This window comes from Rousettus aegyptiacus, unplaced genomic scaffold (assembly GCF_014176215.1).
Source record: "Rousettus aegyptiacus isolate mRouAeg1 unplaced genomic scaffold, mRouAeg1.p scaffold_m13_p_7, whole genome shotgun sequence".
Lineage (NCBI taxonomy): Eukaryota > Metazoa > Chordata > Mammalia > Chiroptera > Pteropodidae > Rousettus > Rousettus aegyptiacus.
The window spans coordinates 101,268,710-101,289,654 of record NW_023416310.1 but is presented as its reverse complement, the minus strand read 5'-3'; the positions used below and the strand labels follow the sequence as shown (position 1 = coordinate 101,289,654).

At 35.5% G+C, this 20,945-nt stretch overlaps 1 protein-coding gene across 3 annotated transcripts in view; it reads left to right on the top strand.

The window, feature by feature from the left end:
- Positions 1-4,882: 4,882 nt before the first annotated feature.
- The window catches only part of SEC24A (SEC24 homolog A, COPII coat complex component), a 57,725-nt gene continuing 41,662 nt past the window's right edge, over positions 4,883-20,945 (top strand). Inside the window, exons 1-2 of one of the 3 annotated variants that reach the window (XM_016137671.2) lie at positions 4,883-5,331; positions 18,746-19,240. In XM_016137671.2, coding sequence (XP_015993157.2) covers positions 5,235-5,331; positions 18,746-19,240 — 592 coding nt within the window. In that variant the 5' untranslated portion in view covers positions 4,883-5,234. The remainder of the gene's footprint in view (positions 5,332-18,745; positions 19,241-20,945) is intronic. The other 2 variants (XM_036224288.1, XM_016137670.2) reach the window with 2 other exon arrangements.

The window sequence follows — 20,945 nt, the reverse complement described above, 5'->3', positions numbered from 1 at the left end:
CAGTGCCTAGCATATAATAGGTGCTCAATATATACAAGCAAGTGATTCATTCATAACATGAAGGACTCTTAGGTACATTTTATCCTCAAGGAGTTGAATAATTTTCCTAGAGGCAATTGGTCTGAATTGGAAAAGCCTGTTGTAGTCTGGGTTCTTTCTATGCTCCTTTCCACTCACTGAATTCTGTTTGGTTAATAAACATGGTTAAGTTGTCTGAGGCATTTCACTGGGTTCCTCATCTGGATAACCTTTCTTTTCTGATATTTCAGGAAGTTTAGTCAGCCTTAAAAAAATCTAAATTATGATTCCAACTGGCTTCAGCAACATATTGTAAAACGACTAGGAATAGAGGAATGTGACAATAAGCAAGACATAGTCTTCCCTCGAGGACCTTTTGTTTGGCAGGGAGATGTGTTAGGTTACAACTATAAAAGGAGGTAGGGGGAGAACAAGGTTAACAAAGTACAAAGTGGTGGTGGAGGTGAGGGAGTAGAGAGGCAGGAGATGCCAGTGTTTGAGGAGAGCTTTAAAGGACATAGGATATTTTCTCCTAATTGTTCTGATGACTATTGTTGTTATAAAAGTAATACATAGTAATTTTTAAAAGTTTGGAAAATCAAGAAAAATATAATGGAAAGAAAAATTACCCCCAGTCGCACTTCACAGATATAACCAGTTTTAAGGTTATAATCATATTATGCACAGTTTTGTAAAACATTTAAAATTTAAATCTTAATTATTTATCATGGGCACTTTCCCATGTAATTAAGTATTCTTCTAAATCATGAATTTTAATGGCTGCATTTTTAATAGAATATAATAGTTAAGAGTACAATAGTTAAAGGTATAATAGTTAAGAGTAGCTAGAGGTCTACAGCCATGCCACTCTGAACAAGCCCAATCCCATCTGATCTTAAGCAGGGTCGGACCTGGTTAGTACTTGGATGGGAGACCACCTAGGAAGACCAGGTGCTGTTGGTGTAAAAAATTTTAAAATAATAAAAAAATAAGGGATTGTAAGATGACAAGGTCCTTGCAATCTGTGAGGTCAACCAAGGGTTTCCTTGCCTAAAAAATTTTAAAAACTTAAAAAAAGAGTAGAGACTACAATTCTAACATTACTAGCCACTCAAAGTTTCAGTTCCTGCATATGTAAGATGGGGATTGATATTCCCAAAGGATGATGTATTATGCTGAGGAAGTAACACACAGAAAGGAATAGAGATGGGAAATGAGAAAAGCAGCAGGTCTGACTGGATGGATTTGGGCTGGACTATCAGGGACCTTGACTTCCAAACTACAGAGTCTTTTGGGCACTTTGAACATAGTCAGGTTGTGTGTGAAAGTTTGCTCTGGCAGCAGTGTGTGGGTTCTATTGGAACAGATGAAGACTAAAAACTGAAATCAGCAATGAGCACAAGGTAGCATAATAGTTAAGAACCTAAAAGAATTAGAGACAGACATAGTTTTGAAGCAACTGCTAGTGATGTGGTTTAGGCTATAAGTGCAATATAAACTTGTAGTAGTGAATTAATGAAGGTCAAAATAGAATAGAAGGTTGTAAGAGATGACACTTTAAACTTGTTCATTTAAAATGCTCATTGAACACCTGGTAAGTATGAGACCCCAAGCCAAGTGCTGATAATACAGAGGTGAAAAGGACACAGTCTCTGGTCTCTACACTCAGACAGTCTAAACAAGGAGGCAGACATGAAGTTTAAATGATCCCCTTAGAATTGACAGGATATGTATAGAACTGTATTCCATTGAAGAAAGATAAACATAGACCCAAATATATAACAATCATTAGAAGCGTTATGGGGGAAAAAGCAGGGTAAGTGAGCTGGAAAGGTATGCTGTTTTATAAGGTGTTCGGAGAAAGATTCATCAATAAGGTAACATTTGAATAAAAGCTGAAGGGGTGAGAGATTGAGCTACATAGTTGTCTTGGGGAATAAGATCCCAGATAATAAAAGTAATAAAATAAGTGTAAAACGGAGGCTTAGGCTCGAGTAGCTAGAGAAATAACAAGTATGTTTGGCGTGGAGTGATTGAGAGGAAGTGTTTAAGAAGATGAGGACAGATAGCAAGGCCAGGTCTGGAAGGCTATAGGTAGGACTTTGGATTTTACTTAAAATGAGATGAGAAAAGCCATGCAGAGAAACTTTAACTTGATGGAGCAGGCATAGGGAGCAATTACAGGTTTTGGGGTACAGGAAAATATAAACAGAATCAGCATTTAGGAGCTCAATTCAACATGCAGGATGGATTGGAGAGAGGGAACCCAGAAAGACTATTCCAATAGTTCGAGTGCAAGATGATGAAAACTAATTAGTGGGCAGTGAGAAGGGCAAGAAGTACATAAAGATGAAGTTTTCAAAGAATGCAATGGGATTTAATGGCTTGGTGTGAGATAAGTGATGTAATTTCAGAGCTACTAACTTCAAATACAAAAAGATATCCTGTCAGAGGAAAATGAGGCCAAAGGAACTGTTCCTAAAGTGGAGCCACAAGTTTCAGAACAAAACTCTTTGTAATTGAAATTTTTTGAAATAGATTTTTAAAATAATTAAAAGCCCTAAAATAATTTCTCCCATCCTGAAAAGGAGAAAAAAAAATTCATCCCATTTATCAGCTAATAATTCAATAACCATGAACGGGAAGGCAAAGAGGCCCTGGTGTAAGTCTACATCCATGTCTGCATATCAGCAAATATTATTAGAAATGCTTGTATCCCTTTTTCAGGGGTCTAAATAAATAATTGGCTTTAATGGGATATTCTTTACTGAAATACTTTTGTGTCACTTATTTATAATTTTCTTAAATAGGGTTAAAGCTCTGAAAATAATGTACAAAAATCTGATAGATATACATGAAGGGTGCATATGTGGCAGAAGGGTCCTGTTGTTCTGGAAAACAAGGATAAAAAAGTAGAATATATAACTGACATAAGTTTAAAAAAGTATATGGCAGTGTAAGGTAGATATAGGTTGTCCAACCAAAGAACTATCAAAACCCTTTACAACTGGTAATTGCATTAACGATTTTTCCTTGATGTTTGTGTGACCATATTTTAAGAAGTCAGAGAAGAATTTGACAATGTCTGGATAATACTCAACTTTTTAAATATGCTGTCTGGCCTCAGTTACTTAAACTCACCTTCCTATTATCCCTGAGGATGGGCAGAAGACAAATGTTGGTTTTCTTCTCAATATTTTCAATCTGACTACACTAAAAATGTCAAAAAAAGTTTTTTTTAAAAAAAGACTTAACCATAGTGTTGGGGGAAATAAAAGCAACATGGATTCTTAGGGGTGGTACACATTTTAGAAAAAAACATTGTTTACTTATTAGCCAATTCTTTGTTTTTTAAATCTGATATAACCAGTGAGATTATTTACTTTCTAAAATGGCTAATCCTCTCCATCAGTTTTTTTTTTCCTTTGAACATAGAGATATTGCTTACACAGAACAAAGTTCAAAGAAAGTTTGATTTAACCAAAACAAACTCTTGTGCCAAGGTCAATAAGCCAAGATAATTAAGGAGTCGCATAAAAAAACCCAACTAAACTAATGCAAGTTTAACACCAGGTTTAAACATTTGCCCATTTGAAGAGTGAACCTGATTTTCTGTCTGACCTCAGCAAGGTTCAGTTTCTCTCTACGGTCTATTTTTTTCTTGAAAACACTGAGAAGCTTTTGTTTGTGTGTTTTTTAAGTGTTTTGCAGATATATGGTTTGGGACTATGGACTGAAAAGTTTGATGAAAAGTACCTTCCTTCTAAAGAACCCTTTGTACTTGTATCTTGTACAAAGAAGTTGTGGAATTCCACATACAGAAAACATATTTTTAGTTACTGTCTCAGGCAAATGATAAAATAGGGTTAGGGTAAATTTTAACACTTAGTTATTTGAATTTTTATTGTTTGCTTTTCAGGCCTGATACGGCAGTGTAGGTATTGCTCATTTTGTATGTAAAATAACATTTCATAGCAGGCATTTAATATTAAAGATGTACTTAACCCTTCATGGATTGCAAAAGCTGTGGCATGACATTTCAATCAATAGTACAGATCTGTAGTTTAAAGAAGGGCTTTATCATCAGCTTAGAGCAGGAAAAACCTACCTAGAATGAAGGTAGCTAAGGTGATTATAGAGATCATCCATTAACTATACTGTCTAATCACTAGTTTCTACCTTTCTTTGGCCTCAAAAGTAAAAAAAAGTCTGCTTGCCCAGAAAGGAAGTTAAAATATTTTACCTTACTGTAAACTCTCAGAAGAGGAAATAAACTGCCATTTAAACGTGCTATTCAATGTGCTATTAATGAACTTTAGCCATGACTATGCTATGAATCAGCGAGTTTCAAAATTAAAATTACTTCTGAATTTTCCTGTCAAAAATTAAAGCCCTTCTGTATGATTTGATTACGCTTTTAACACACGCACACAATTAAACACTCCTTTTTAAAAAATGCATTTACAATTTACACCTGGAATATGATGAAATGTGAAATGAAATACTGCCACGAACGGTAATCGGTTCAGCTACCAGACATATAACCTCAACAGAAGATGATGACGTCTGTCGTCTCAAATAATCTTCACAAAAACCCAAGGGGAGGAACTCTCAGTTCCACCCCCACGAAAGCAGCTAGTGAAGCCCTGATTTCCATCTAGCCCTTCGGGTGAGATGACATTCACAACTGCGAGGATTTCCGTAGAGGCGATACACGCCACTTCCGGCCGGCGGTGAGAGTCAATGACGTGGCAGACGAGGCCGAGCACTGTCCTTAGGGCCGGGACACCCTGAACTGTCAGGTGGCCTCTGCGCAGCCCCCGGGAGAAAGCCAAGAGCACCGACTGCGGCGGCGAATGCCAGCCCGGAGCCGGAAGTGCCACGTGTCCTGATTGCGCCTGCGCGGCCGTCGGCTGACAGGCACTTCCGGCGCGGGCCTCCCTTCTCTCCGCTTGGCTGCCGTCTTCCAGCCAGCGTTCCCGGCCCCACCGGCCCAAATCCGTAGACTCAGCTCCCAGGCCAGGCGTGGCCACTGGTGGGCTGGGGAGAATGCGGCGCCAGGCGTAGGGCTTGCTGCGCCGCCCTCTCACCTCCCCGCCGTCAGCCCCAAGTCTTTAGCCCTTTCCCTTCGCTTCCAGCAGTCGTCTTTCAGCTTTTCGTTTGGCGTTGTCGCAGACCCTGACCAGCCCCTGCCAAAACCGATAACCACCGTCGTCATGTCGAACCCGGGGATACCGGCCTCTGGCGGCGCCCTAACTGGCCACCAGGCCCAGAATGGGGCCGCCTCGGCCTCAGGATCTCCTTACACCAACGGTAAGTGCCTTTCGGGGGCGGGGGGAGGGCGCAGCTAGGGCCCGGGCTCGAGCTGAACTTAGGTTGCTGCCGTCGCCTGAGGAGACTGAGGAGCCAGGGGAGGTGGGCCGCTGGGCCAGGGATACCGTGGCGAATACGCCCTCGTAATTCCCAGCTTGTCTTAGTATTTCATATTTATTTATACATTTTTTCAGCGAACCATTAATGAGCACTTGCTGTATGTAACGCCTTGGGTATACATGGGTAAAAAATAGATTTGGTCCATACCTCAAAACAGTTACACAAAGCTCATGATTGTTTATGTGCCTTCTCCCTCCGCGCCACCCCCTGCCTTCTAGAGAGCAGAGTTTGGGATCTGATTCATTTTGCTTCCGCAGGGCCTGCAGTCTGAATTTGCGGAGATGAATGAATGATTGTGCTTTTGGGAGACCCCTTTAGGGCCTGCTCAAAATTTCCCAGAACCTTCCCACAATTTTACTTAGGCCATTTGTTCAGTTTTTCAGCTTCGGAAGAACCAAATAGAAGGGAGAATCTCCTGTTTGATTTCCAGAGATGTTTCCATCACTTGGAAAGTGGTTGGGGACAACTCTGAAACCTCTGACAAAAGTGTGCATTTGGCACTACAGTTTGTCATTTGATGTGAGAGTGTCTTATATTTTTCACCTCCTCTAGGATTCTTTAAATTGCCTTGCATTGTGATTTCCTAAGCTTATTGTAATTGTTATAAAAGAGAAACAGATTTTCTGCCAACAGCTTACCGAGTTACCAATTTACGTATGAAATCTTTGGTTTGTGAAAACAAAACTAGAATAATACTAAAATACTTAAATTGCCCAGTGGAACCTAAAATGCATGTGAAGATTGAGATGATCACCAATACTAAAATAGCTAATTTACATCGTTTTTAGAGGACTACTAGCTTTTTTCCAAAGAAGGCTCTCAAAGACTTCTAAAAATGTTTGTGAGTAGGCAGATACAAGAATTAGTGTGGAGGGGTAAGCATTGAAATAGGGTTAAGTTGAATCAATTGTTCTTTCTCAAATTTATGGTAATGTCTTGTAAACTACATTTATGCTAGGCTATTTACTAACATTTACACTGAGGATGAAATTTTAAGACGTTCAGTTTAAGGTCAAAAAACTTAAGATACTATATGTCTATGGCTTTTTCTGATATAATCTATAAATTGCAATTTTACATGAGCTTAAAATGGCAAATCCTACAAATATGCTTGTAAGCTTATATGTAAGTATAGTTTTGTTAATTTTGAAATGCCAGAGGAATTTAGCCACTCTGATATGCTATATTGGAGATGTTGTCACTATGTAGATTTGATCCAGTCCAACAGACATTTGTCTTTGGAAAAATAAAACCCAAGGTACAGTCCCTGTACACGAGTTGTCCAGAGCCAAATGGGGATTCAGATAGGGCAGGAAATCATAGAGCTGTATAAATATATACCTTTTTTTCTTTTAAAAAAATGTGATTTTGACAATCTTTTTATAAACCCCATTTCTAAAGTTTTTTTTTTTTTGGTAGAAATAGTCTCAATAAAGTGGCTAATGTGCTATATTGGGTACCTTTATTGTGCATCCCACTATTAATAAAAAGACTCAGGATGTGGTGGAGAATTGGAGGGGAGGGTATTTCCCTAGAAGGTGAAAAAAAAGTTCAATGCTGGAATGTAGTTTTTTGGTTTTTTTTTTTTTGGTTAACTTTTTCAAGGCAGTTATTGCCGCTTAAATATTCTGTTGAATACTCTTAAGCTTTCGGTTTAATGTAGCTTGCTTAAATTACACAGTACAGTTTAGTTGGATCTTAAGGTATTTTTTGGAATATAATCAAAAGACCAAATGCAATAGTATCCCCCTTATCTGTGGAAATTCGTTCCAAGATTCCTAGTGGTTGCCTAAAACTGTGGATAGTAATGAACCCTAATTTAAAACTTAGGAATTGTTTATCTCTGGAATTTTCCATTAAATATTTTCACCCTGTGGGGGACCAAATGTACCTAAAACTGCAGAAAGCGGAACGTGGAGTACTGTAATTACCTTTTTCATTTTCTATAACTTACTTTCATATTGTATAGGTGGGACTACTGTAATTACCTTTTTCATTTTTCTGTAACTTGCTTTCATATTGTATAGTATCATTATTATATTATAGAATTCCTCACATAGAGAGACATTTCTGTGGTAAATTGTTACATTGAATTATAATCTAAAATTGCCTAGACAGATTTTTCTAAGTCTGTAGATTTGTGTACACATACTTCCTTTGCAAAAATTGATAGTGACCTGCAAGACTTCATCTGATTACCACGTAATAAGGCTAAAGGCAAAGCCTGATTCCCATTGTGAATTAGCTGCTTTAATGACTGTTTGAATCCATTTGCAAGGCAGTTAGAAACTGTAGCTTTATTAATTTTATATTTTGTAATATTTATGTAGTACTCACCTTTTCCCATATAAATTAAAGGGGAGAAGGATATTTACCCTTTCTCACCCAGATTCCCCTGTTATATTGTAATTTTATAAAATAATTATCTGCCTTAACCTCTAGACTGTAAAACCTGTGAGGGCAAGAATATCTGCTTTTGCACAGCATCATCTCTGCAGCTCTTCACATGGTGTCTAGCACATTTTAGGAGTTACCAGTTTTATTGAATGAAAGTTTTATATTTGTGTATTTTGTAATTTAGGTCACTAAATATGTATTGACTTTATTCCTTATAAGATTAGAGCTCATTTCCAACTTCCTTTTTTCCTGGTAAATTTTTGCACAATATCAGCTAAAACTCAATAGGGATGTGGGGAGAGGGGGGTGGTCATTAGTTTAAATGCTAGACTTGTACTCATATCTCTATTTTGGGCATGACAGAAATGTAGATATCTTTTAGTTTCACTATGATGTAAACCATGTTTATGATTGTGTATTTAACACAGGAAGTCTTAGTCATGATCAAAGCATACTGTGAATAAAATTGACATGTGGTCTATAACACCGATTCTTGTGGCTGAGTTCCCTTTAGTGTTTTCAGTGGAGCAAGTAACTGGACTCCCTTAGGACTCTTTGCATACCTCTGTTAGAACTTATGGCATTGAGTTTCTTGTTTGTCTCTGCTGATGATGGGGATCTCCTGAAAGAGAAATGGTAGCAATAAGAACTAACATTTATTGTTTACTTACTCTGGATTCAGTCACTGTGTTAGGTTGCATTATATGCATCATCACATTTAATCCACACAATAGCCCTGTGAGGTTAGAACTGTTATGTTTACAGACAAAGATAATTAGATGAGTGATCAAACAGCTAGCTCAAGGTCACATAGCTAATAACCTAGATTTGTGAAACCTAGATTTAAACCTAGGCAGTCATACTTAACCAGTTCTTCAGTTTATCTGATTGTTATCTCTGACCTTGTACCTTGAATTAGTCCCTGAATCAAGGATCAGAACTTTCTTTTTGGTTTCTTTATGTAGGTGGATACATATAATTACAATAAATATTAGCTGATTTTTTCAAAATATCACCTAGCTTATGTGGGTTATAATTAAAACATGACCAGATCCTAATTTTTGTTAGTAGTTAGTCCATGTCTTTGCTGTTTCTGCATCACATTTCATAAATGTCTTGTAGATCCTGAAATTGCCCCTTATCTTTACTTTGATTCCTAGCATTGCAGTAAGCTTTCCATTGCTTTCTTAAAACCCTTATTTTTAGTTACTGACCCACAAATTGTACTCATGCAGTGGCATCAATTTGTTGTACTTATAGTTTCAGTTGGTCAACTCTTAAAGTGATCAGAGTGTATTTCGATGTATGAGGTGAGATGCTAAATCAAAAATTCGTCTTCCTATCTGGATTGTGAGCTACTTGAGGGCAGGGATAGAGTGAACTTTACTCACCTTTGTATCCTCGGAAGATACTTAGTAAAATGTCTTCTCAATCGGGGAATGAATCAAATGTTCTTAACCATTGGAGTAAAATGAATCATTAGCTTAAAGGATCAGTCTTTCAATGAAAGACTAGGAAAAAAATATTAGTTCAGATGAAATTATTTGGTTTACTAATAACAGAAATATTGGTGAGTGTTGCAGTGCTAAGAACACAAATACATGTTTCTTAGATGATGACAGTAGCAAACATTTATTGACTACTAACTATATGAAAAATACCATTATAAATGTTTCACCTAAATACCAATTCTCACATGGCATTTGCTTCCTATTGCTGCTGTAACAAATTATCACAAACATAGTGGCTTAAAACAACACAATTTATAGTTCTGGAGGTCAGAAGTCTGAAATAGGGCTGCATTCCTTATTGTGGGCTCTAACAGAGAAACCAGTTTTTTGCCTTTTCCACCTTTTGGGGCTCTCCCTGTTCCTTTGCTCATGGTCCTCTACCCTCTTCAAAGCTAGCAGCGTCCTGTCATCTTTCTCACTTAGCATCACTCTGACCCTGACTCTCCTGCCTCCCTCCTTCACCCTTGTGATTACGTTGGGTCCACCCTGATAACCTAATCTTCCCATTTCAAGGTGAGTCGATTACCAACTCTAATTCTATCTACGACCTTAATTCTTTTTTTGCCGTGTAACCTAACATATCACAGGTTCCAGGAATTAGGACTGGGACATATTTGAGGGGTCATTTTGTTGCCTACCATACACATCAACACTATAGTTTAGGTGCTATTACTATTCCCATTCTATAGATGAGGAAACTGAGGTCTAGCAAAGTTAAATATCTTGCTCAAGGACAAACAGTTACTAAATTTCAAGATCAGAATTTGATCTTAGTTGTTCTAGTCAGTGCTCTTAATCACTACTTTATAATGCCTCTTTCCATATATGTTTTATATAGAGTGACCTTGTACTTATCAGAAAGTTGATTGTAGAGTGACCTTCCTTTAGATAGTTTTCTATAGTAAGTCCCAGACGTTGAATATGTATCACAGTATGGAGTTTGAATATATAGAAAATGACTGGGAGTTCAGTGAACTATGCTCACTTGTGGTGTGATTTGGGCCAAGTTGTTTAGCTTCTCTAAGCCTGGGATTTCTCAGGATACCAGAATCTTTAGACTTCTTTAGAATATGCAGATTCTGTAATTCATCTGTTGTGTTTGATAAATCATATATATATAAGCAAAGTATTCTCAGGAATCATAAGTAGTTAATTTCCCAGAACATATCCCTCTGATTTGATGTTTTGCAGATCAGCCAGAGATATAATTGAACTTAGTTATGCTTCTCTTCTTCTCTACCTATGTTTTCTTCCTAGGATTCAAGATGACTGTATAAATGGGTCATGTAAACATTGAGGGAATAAAATTAGGGAAGGCGAAACCTTTTTAAGCCTGTGTGTATGGTAAGATAGTCACAATATTTAGCTGCTTTCCAAGTATGTACAGAGTATAGATCAGTCTTATGGTACCCAGAATACTCCCTAGTTTCTAAACAACAGATTTAGCATTCCACATTGGTGATTTCTCATTGTGCAATCTTTTAGTCTCCTCCTTTTAAAACGATCCTGAGCCCAGGGTCACCATTTAAATACTTTAAACAATTCTCCAGATTACCATGCTACATTTTATATTTATAAATTTGTTACTTTGTTCAGAGTCTTTGGGATCAGTAAAAAACAACAACAACAAAAACCTAATTATAAATAAATAGGTTCAGAAATTAGCCTGAAATGTTCTCAGTGAAGACAGTATATTTGCTGGGATCCAGGATTAAATGAGTTTATTTAACTGTTCCTTTTGGTCCCAGTGGGTTTTTTGTTTTTGTTTTTTTTTCTTGTTTGGAAGGGTGAGTGATTTTGCCAGTCTAATTTTTCTGATCTTCTATAATCCTCTAAATTTTAACAATTAAATAGGAGAGGGAACCAAATCAAATCTTTGGGTTAGAATGGTGCCAGGCTTTATGAGGGAGATAAATTTTATTTTGTGTCCAGAGAAGTTAAGATGATATCTTGACAATAAAATTTAGTCTGTTTAGCATTCTAGATTGAAAAACTATATATGCTTAAATATAAGGTAAATCTAAAATAGGGCAATGTTTCATTTTCCCAGTAAGATTTCTTCTTCCCCAGTTTTTTCCAGGTCATTTGAAAGTATCAAATTTTAGGGCTGTGGATGGAATTGATCAGATGACTATTTGTAATATTTAATGTTTTATATTTTACTAACACATGCACCTTTAAACTTTGTATTTAAAGATATTTGCTTGTTTTTTAGAATGTTATGTTAGAAACATTAATTTTCTACTTCTATACTCATGAAATAATTTTATTTAAATTCTTGCACCTTCTTGATTTTTGAAATGTTTATTTTAAAATAAACAAATTGTATAAAACTTTAAAGGGAAATAATAAAATGAACTCTTCTGTATTCACTGCATTTGAATTTAACCAGCACCTCTGAAACCCTTATGAGTCTTATCACATCCCCTTTCTCTCTTCCAGAAGTAACTGTTATATGAATTGAATAAATTATTCTCCTTGTTTTAAAAACAATTTATTGAGATACAATTCATATATCATACAATTCACCCATTAAAGTTTACAATCGAATGTTTTTATTTAGTATATTCACAAAGTTGTGCCACTAACCACAACTGAATTGTAAAATAATATTGCCCCTAAAAGAAATCCCATACCCATTATCACTGAGTCTCTGTGCCCCATCCCTTTACCTGCCAGCAATAAACACTAAACTACTTGGCATTTCTATAGATTTGCCTGTTCTGGACATTTCATATTAATGGAATCATATAATATATCAGCTTTTGCGACTGCCTTTCTCTTAGCATAATATTTTCAAGATGCATTTATATCGTAGCATTCATTAGTACAATTGACCCTGCATATTAACTATTGGCTTCTCCCAAATGTAACTAGTAATAGCCTACTGTTGATAGGAAGCCTTATGATAACATAAACAGCTGATTAACACATATTTTGCATATTATATGTGTTATATACTGTGTTCTTACAGTAAAGCTAGGGAAAATAAAATGATTAAAATCATAAGGAGGAGAAATACGTCTGTTGTACTTATTGAAAAAAAAAATCCACATATAAGTGGACCCGCACAATTTAAACTCGTGTTAAGAGTCAACTGTACTTTATTTTTATTGCCAAATAATACTCCATTGTATGAATAAATCCTATTTTGTTTATTTATTAGTTAATGAACATTTAGAATGTTTCTTCTTTTTTTGTTTGTCACTTTTAACAGCTTTACTGAGGTATAATTCACATACAGTACAACTCAGCTATTTAAATAAAGTATACAATTAATTCATTGGTTTTAGTATATTCACAGAGTTGTGCAATCCTCACCAAATTGATTTTAGAACATTTTCATTACCCCTCTCCAAACCCCGAACCCATAAATAATCACTCTTCATTTGTCTCTAAATCCCAAACCCTGGGCAATCACTAATCTACTTTCTATTTCTATAGATATGCCTATTCTGGATAATTCATATAAGTGGAATCACATAATATATGGTCTTTTGTGATTGGCTTCTTTAAGTTAGCATACTATTGTCAAGTTCATCCGTGTCACATGTATCAACTTCTTCATTCCTTTTATGACCCAATAGTTCTCCATGGTTTGGCTATACCCCATTTTGTTCATTTATCTGTTGATAGGCATTTGAGTTATTTCCACTATTTGGCTATAATGAATAATGCTACTGTGAACTTTCACAGACATATATTTTCAGTTTTCTTGGGTATATACCCAGGCATGAAATTGATAGATCATATGATATCTCTCTCTCTTTAACATTTTGAGAAGCTACAAAATTGTTTTCCAAAGTGACTGTAGCATTTTATACATCCTGACTAGCAACGTATTGGAGCTTCCAGTTTATCCACATCCTTGACACTTGTTATTGTCAGTCTTTGATTATAGCCATCCTAGTACTTGTGAATTGGTAACTTGTATGATTTTTCACATTCACCTCTGACATCAGTGTTGTCATCATTACTAGAACAGCTTTCCAGAGTAGATAATTTTCACTTCTTTTTAAGTTGTTTGATATACTACACTTTGATTTTGAGTGAGACGCTGTCCCTAGAAATATTACCCTAAGCTCTTATTAGCCTTTCTCATTTCTTAAGTTGGTGTGATTTGTGGTCTCTACAATATAACTGGATTGCTTTAAACATTCTATTTTGTAACAATCCCATATTTATACACAAGTTGCAGATATATCAAGAAATTTTTTTCCCTGAACCATTTGAGAGTAAGTTGCTGACATGATGTCCCATCACACCCAACTATTAGTTTGTATTTCCTACAAATGAGAAAATTTTTCTAAATAACTACTACTATCAAAATTAGAAAATCAACATTAATGCCTTACTATCATCTAATCCTCAGACCCCATTCAAGTTTCACCAGTTGTCCTAATAAACCCTTTCATAGCAAAAATAAATAAATAAAAATAAAAAATCCAGTCCAGAATCACACGTAGCATTTGATTGTTACGTTTCTTTAGTGCCCTTCAGTCTGGAACGGTTCCTTAGTCTTTCCTTGACTTTCATGACCCAAGTGCTTTTGAAAAGGACTAGTCATTTTATAGAAGTTTCTCATTTTGGCTTGTCTGATACTTCTTCATGGTTAGATTCTGATTATGCACTATAGCAGTATTGTATTGGAACAAATGCTCTGTTCTTATTACATCCTATCAGGTGGCACATGGTTTCTTTTTTTTCCAATACTGATGATGTTCAATTTATTATTGTTGTTATTATTATTGTTATTTATGCCTACAACACGTGATCTTCCTAGGTGGTCTCCCATCTAAGTACTAACCAGGCTTGACCCTGCTTAGCTTCCGAGATCAGACATTTGGCTTGTTCAGGGTGGCATGGCCGTAGACCATGGACCGTGGCTCCACTGGGATATGAACCCAGGACCTTCCCAGGACATGTAAAGCAGATGTGCTGACTGGTACACTACGGAACCACTTCCAGTTGGTGGTACTCACCTTAATTACTTGATTTAGGGGGTGTCTGTCAAGCTTCTCTACAGTAAAATTGTTCCTTTTTTCCCTTCGTAATTAGTATTTTATAGGGATGTACTTTGAGACTATGTAAATATCTCATTTCTTGTTAGACTTTTAATTCATTCATTTGTATTGGTGTGGACTTTTTTCAGTGGGTTATAATCTATTAGCATTATTTATTTTGATGTTTATGTCTCAGATTTCGCCTGAGGGTGCCTGCTTCTAGCTATTTTCTTTGTTCTCTTGTCATGTCTTATTATTCTTGGGCACTTCCTTGCTTTTTGGCATAATAAGGTGTTGCAGGCTCATCTTGTACTTCCAAACTCAAGAGTCATCTGTGATTCCTTTCAGTGGCGAATAGCATTTAGAAACCAAAATTTCAGTACTAAATGTGATCAATGCAATTAGAATGTCTCTGCTCCCAGTCTCAGTAGATGGAGCTAGAGGATCTACATATATATTGAAATCCATGAGTTTCAATTATAACCCCAAAGTAGGCCCACCACCTTTAGGTTCATTTGTTTGGTCAGTTTCCCTGTATGTAACCATTCTCTCTCATTGCTGGTGCTTCCCCCTCACTCTGCTCCAACTTCCCCCAGGTGTAGATGCTTACCCTACCTAATGTCTTTAGGACTAAATTTTTCCTAAATTTAGTCCTAAATAGTCAACATTATAGTTCTGTATTGTGGAATAATTTTAAGGGATCTCATCAGGTGATCACTATAGCAATTGAAACTAGACTTTATTAAAGTTGATTCTCACTTTTCCCCAGATAGTACTCTTTTGTTCAAAATGAGAGACTGCTATGATAAATATTTGATTCATTCAACAAACATTGAGTATCAACTATGTGATATGCACATTTTAGGTGTTCACACTACAGTAGTGAATAAAAAAGTCCCTACCATCATGGAGCTTATGTTATAAGTGAGGTAGACACACTATAAATAAATAACAGTGTCAGGTAAACACTGGAAAGAAAAATAGGCAGGGTCAGAAGGAAAGAGAATGAAAGAGGTGGTATTTTAAAAATGGCTTTAAGGTCATGCCTTTTTGAGGAGATTATATCTGAAAGAGACCTGAATGAAGAGATGGAGTGATATTATCTAGGGAAAGAGTGTTCTTGGCAGAGTAAAAAGTGAGGAGCCTTATGGTGGAGGTATATTTAAGCTTGTTGAAGGAACATTAAGAAGCCGAGTGTGGCTGGAGCTGAGCAGAGAGGAAGGAGAATAGAAAATTCTTTGAATAGCCTTCTAGTAAAGGCTTTTGGCTATGAAATGGAGTAACTGATGTCAGTTGACATAGTGACCTTACCATAGGTGTTTACTGCACTCAAGAGGGATTCCATCACACATATTTAAAAGGGGCTTTAAGTCACTAGTAGAAATTATTTATTAATTTTGGTGCAGTAAACTGTTATCAGCTAGAATTGTAAAGATGTGTGCTTGTTTGGAACTGCAAATCTTTTCCAAATTGGCTTAAGTACAGGGTACAGAGCCACCTCTCCAGAGTTAGAGATATCAGTTAAAAAGACTCCTTGAACTATACAGATGAACAAATATTATTAATTAGTAATATAATCAAATTAGAACTGGAGGGGCCTAAGAGATAAGAACCATGCTTGATTAATATAATAAAGACAAATTGAGTCAATCTGTGGTTCAAAATGACCACTTGTCTGAGTTGACATACTCTATGTTTAACCAAACCTTACAGATAAATTAAACTTTATACTAAAATATGCCTGGAAAGCAAACAAAACAAATAGAATCCAAAGAATACAGTATACTTATTACCAGATCAGAAGAACGTAAGTATTGTCTTGGTACTGTTTTATTAAAATAAAATGAATGTCAAATATTTTTTTAAAAGAGAGAAAGTAGGAAATGAGACCAGACAGGAAGTCAGGGACATAGAGGCTCTTATGAACAAAATAAGGACTTTGGAAGATTTCAGTAGGGGAGTTGATGTGATCTGTGTTTTAAAAGATACTGTGTGAAAGGTAAAAGGGGTGTATAGGGAATAAATCATAGAGGTAATGTGAAAGTTAAAAGGGATGTGTGAGGAATAAATAAGACATAAGGGAAGACTCAAAGGTATCAGTTGGTCACGTGGCTTTCAGACTTCATAATAATCTATAATAAAAAGACATTTTGAAGGGTTTCCTATATGCATGTCTATTTATAAATGACACTACACAATATTTGCCTTTATTACATGTAATGTGCTGTGATATATTCGTTCTTAACTATCTTCTATTTCATTACATAAAAGATAATTTGTAAGACATTGATTTTATAACCCATTATTGGATTATTATCTACTGTTTGAAAAATAGTATCAATCCCTTATGACAAAGCATTCTTGTACAAGAAGAACCTTCGTGGAGACTTATATATAACTTCTTTTTTGAGAAATTCTTTTCGAGGAAAATCTCACCTTATAGTTGGCATTTATGGTACTTTGAATAATCAATAGCTTTTTCTTTAGCTAGTTAGAAACGAAGTTAAATATTCTATTCATAGTATTTACAAGCTACAAAATACCAAGCAATAATCAACAAAATTTAATTTAAATAAAGTATAAAACTTCTTTATGAACAAAGCATGAAATATAATTGGAAGACATAAAATAAATTTTAAATACATGGAGAGATAGATCATGTTTCTAAATAGAAATTTTACTATCATAAAAATGTCAACAATCCAAAATATATAATCAAATGTAATTCTATTCAACATTTCAGTTTTTTGTGGGAGACTGCATAGAGTAGTCTTATTTTTGTGTCTGTCTGAAGTTTTTCATGATAAAGAGTTTTATAAGAAAGGTATCATACTTCTCTAACTTCTTTTTTTCTCTTTATTCTTTTTGTAATTTATTCCTGTTGGTAGGTGTACATCTGTTCATTTTATTAATAGACTATTGTGTGACTAATCTATAATTTAATCTGTTGATGCACACTTCATTTGTTTCCAGTTTTTCATTATTATAAACAATGCTGTAACTAACACATTTAGATCTATTTCTTTTCTCCTGGAAGGTACCCATATTTTTTGTTTTGTAGAGCCTATGTATGTAGACTAACTCCCTCCCCCCTAACTCCATACAATATAGCTATATGTGCTTTTGTAGGTTTCCCAATTTACCTAGATACATATGCTTATGCATGTTTGTATAAACATTATAGAAATTATGATAAGACTCAAATTAGTCTGATGACATTTGTACATTGGTTACATGGATTGAGGAGATATAAAGGGAGGATAAATATTTTCTTTTTATATCTTTTAAATGTAAAAAGTCCAAAGAAATTAAGTTTGTATGAATGCCATCTATTTTAAAAAGATTCATCTTACTTCCTTTTTTGTCTGATTTTATGGACAGAAATGATAGTATATTCCTGAGTAGAAGCGGTGATTCTAAGGATTAGTTTTTTAAATAATAGCTTTAAAGTGAACAATTCAGTGGTTTTAGTGTATTTGTAGTTTTGCAACCAACACTACAATCAATTTTAGAATATTTTTATCATTCCAAAAAGAAACTTTATACCCATAAGTCACTCCCCATTCCCTCTTCCTCCTAGCCACTGCAACCACAAATCTACCTATGTGTCTGTGGATTTTCCTCTTCTATACTTTTCATATAAATGGATTATATAATGTATGGATGGCCCTTTGTCACTAATATCTTTACTTAGCGTAATATTTTAAAGGTTTATTTATATCGTAGCATGTCATCATTACTTCATTCCTTGTTATGACCAAATAATATTCCAGTGCCACAAAAAATCAAAATAACAACAAAAAAACCCCAAAAACAAAAAGCAAAAAAATTTCCATTGTCTGGATTTACTTCATTTGTTTATTCATCACTTGATGGACGTTTAGGTTGTTTCCACTTTTTGCCATTATGAATAATGATGTTATAATATTTGTGTACAAGTTTTTATGGAGACTGAGTGGAATCGTTGGATTATGTAATAACTATGTTTAACATTTTGAGGAACTGCCAGGCTTTTTTTCCAATATAGTTGCACCATTATGCATTTCCACTAGAAATGTATGAGGGTTCCAGTTTCTCTGCATTCTTGTCAGCACTCGTTATTTTCCATTTTTCATTTTAGCCTCGTTGGAGTGGGTGGTATATCATTGTGGTTTTCATTTGCATTTCTCTAATAATTAATAATGTTGAGCATTTTTACGTGTATTTACTGGGTATTTACATATCTCTTTGGAACTACATTTGAATGTCTATTTAATCCTTCGTTCATTTTTAGATTGGGTTGTGTTTTTGTTGTTGAGTTGTAAGAATACCATGTTTTACTGTATTTTTAAAACTATTGCTTTATTTGTTTGCAAGACTGATTTTTCGTCCTCTTATTGAAAGGTCCTATCCAAAATGCACTGATGTCTTCACAAGTGTCAGTGAGCCAAGGATACAATTCTCAGCTACCAGGATCCTACCCTCATCTAATACCGGCAAAAACTTTGAATCCAGTCTCTGGACAGTCTACCTGTAGTGGTTCTCAGACTGTATCTCCATTAAGTAATTATCAGGGACCTGGGCAGACTCTTTATAGACCACCTGTGGCTTCTAATCCAGTGACACCTTCACTCCATAGTGGTCCTGTTCCCCGAATGCCACAATCTGCTTCTCAGAACACAACTACTACACCAATGCCTTCTGGTACCTTTCTTCCTGGAGCCAACGTACCACCACCTTTGAATTGGCAACATAACTACCCATCTGCAGGATCACAGACAAACCATTATCCTCGTGCGTCATCTGGACCAACTATGTCTGGGCATACAAATTTGACAGCAACTCATCAATATATTTCTTCTGGAGATCCTTCACTTCAAAACAACTTCATAAAACCAGGTAGAGTTCTTCTAGGAGAGCTCAAAATATAGAAATTGGAAATTTATGCTTGTTTAGATGCTTGAATTCATATTTCAAGCCTTAAAACCACATAAAAACACTATTAATTTGTAAAATCATTGTTAATCTCTAAGTAAATTAATCCTTTAACCTTTGAGTTAACTTAAAATCATAGGTTGTTCCTGCTTTACTTCTTTCCTCTGAAGATATCCTCTGTGTTTCTTTGAGTTACTCATTATATTTCAGGGAATCAGGTATGTATGCAGAACCATTTCCTTAAGGATTGGCCATTATTTTTATTAACTGATTGCATCTTGTGTTCTAGAGAAGCTCAATCCCTGTGGTCTCTCTTTGGTCTTGATCTGAGGTTATTTTTTTGTCATGGCTTAGACAGTTTTTGGCCCTAGAAACTGTAGGATCCTGGAGGTCAAAACAGATAATGCTTCTGGAATGAGGAATGTTATTGAACACAACTACAGTCAGAAAGCAGTGGACAGAGATTTTTATATATGTATTTTTCTAAGAATTTTATAGTTTTAGCTTCGCATTTAGGTCTTTGATGAATTTTGAGTTAATTTTTGTATATGGTGTTAGGGGTTCTACTTTATTCTTTTGCATGTGGACATACAGTTGTCTCAGGATTGAAAGGAAGACTATTCTTTCTTCCATTTAATTATCTTGGCACCTTTGTTGAAAATCTATTGATTATATATGTAAGGGTTTATTTCTGGACTCTGAATTCTATTTCATTGATTTATAAGTGTATCTCTCTTTTTTTTTTAATTAAAAAAATTTATTATTAGTTTCAAGTATATAGTACATTGGTTAGACATTTATATAGTTTATGAAATGATCCCCCTAATTGCTTTCTCTCCTCTGGCTCTCCACCTAGCCATTACATTAATGCTAACTGCATTTGCTATGCCGTGCTCCCCAACCCTGTGACCATCTATCAGCCACTAATTTGTACTTTTTTTAACCCTTCACCCAATTCTCCCAGCCCCCTAACCTCCCTCCCCTCTGGCTGTCACCAGATTGACCTCCATTTTTATGAGTCTGTTTTTTTGATTAGTTTGTTATTTTTGTTCCTTAGATTCCGCACGTAAGTGAAATCATGGTATTTATCTTTCTCTGACTTATTTCACTCAGCATAATAACCTCTAGGTCCATCCATGTCATAGTAAGTGGTAGGATTTCATTTTTTAATGGCTGAGTAATATTCCATTATATATATATGAACATAACTTTTTTATCCAGTTGTCTGTTGCTGGACATTTTGGTTGCTTCCATATCTTAGCTATTGTAAATTGTGCTGCTATGAACATAGGGGTGCACAGATCTTTACAATTTATTGTTTTGGTTTTCTGTGGATAAATACCCAGAAGTACAATTGCTGGGTCAAAAGGTATATTGATCTTTCATTTCTTGAGAAACCTCAAGACTGTTTTCCATAGTGGCTGAGCAATTTGCAATCCTACCGACAGTGTATAAGAGTTCCCTTTTCTCTACATCCTTGCCAACATTTGTTATTCTTTGATTTATTGATGGTAGCCATTTCAACAGATGTAAGGTGATAGCTCATTGTGGTTTCAACCTGCATTTCTCTGATGATGAGTGTCCTTGAGCATCTTTTCATATGTCTATTAGCTATCTGTATTTGGTGGAGAAATGTCTGTTCAGAATATGTAAGTATATTGTTATACCA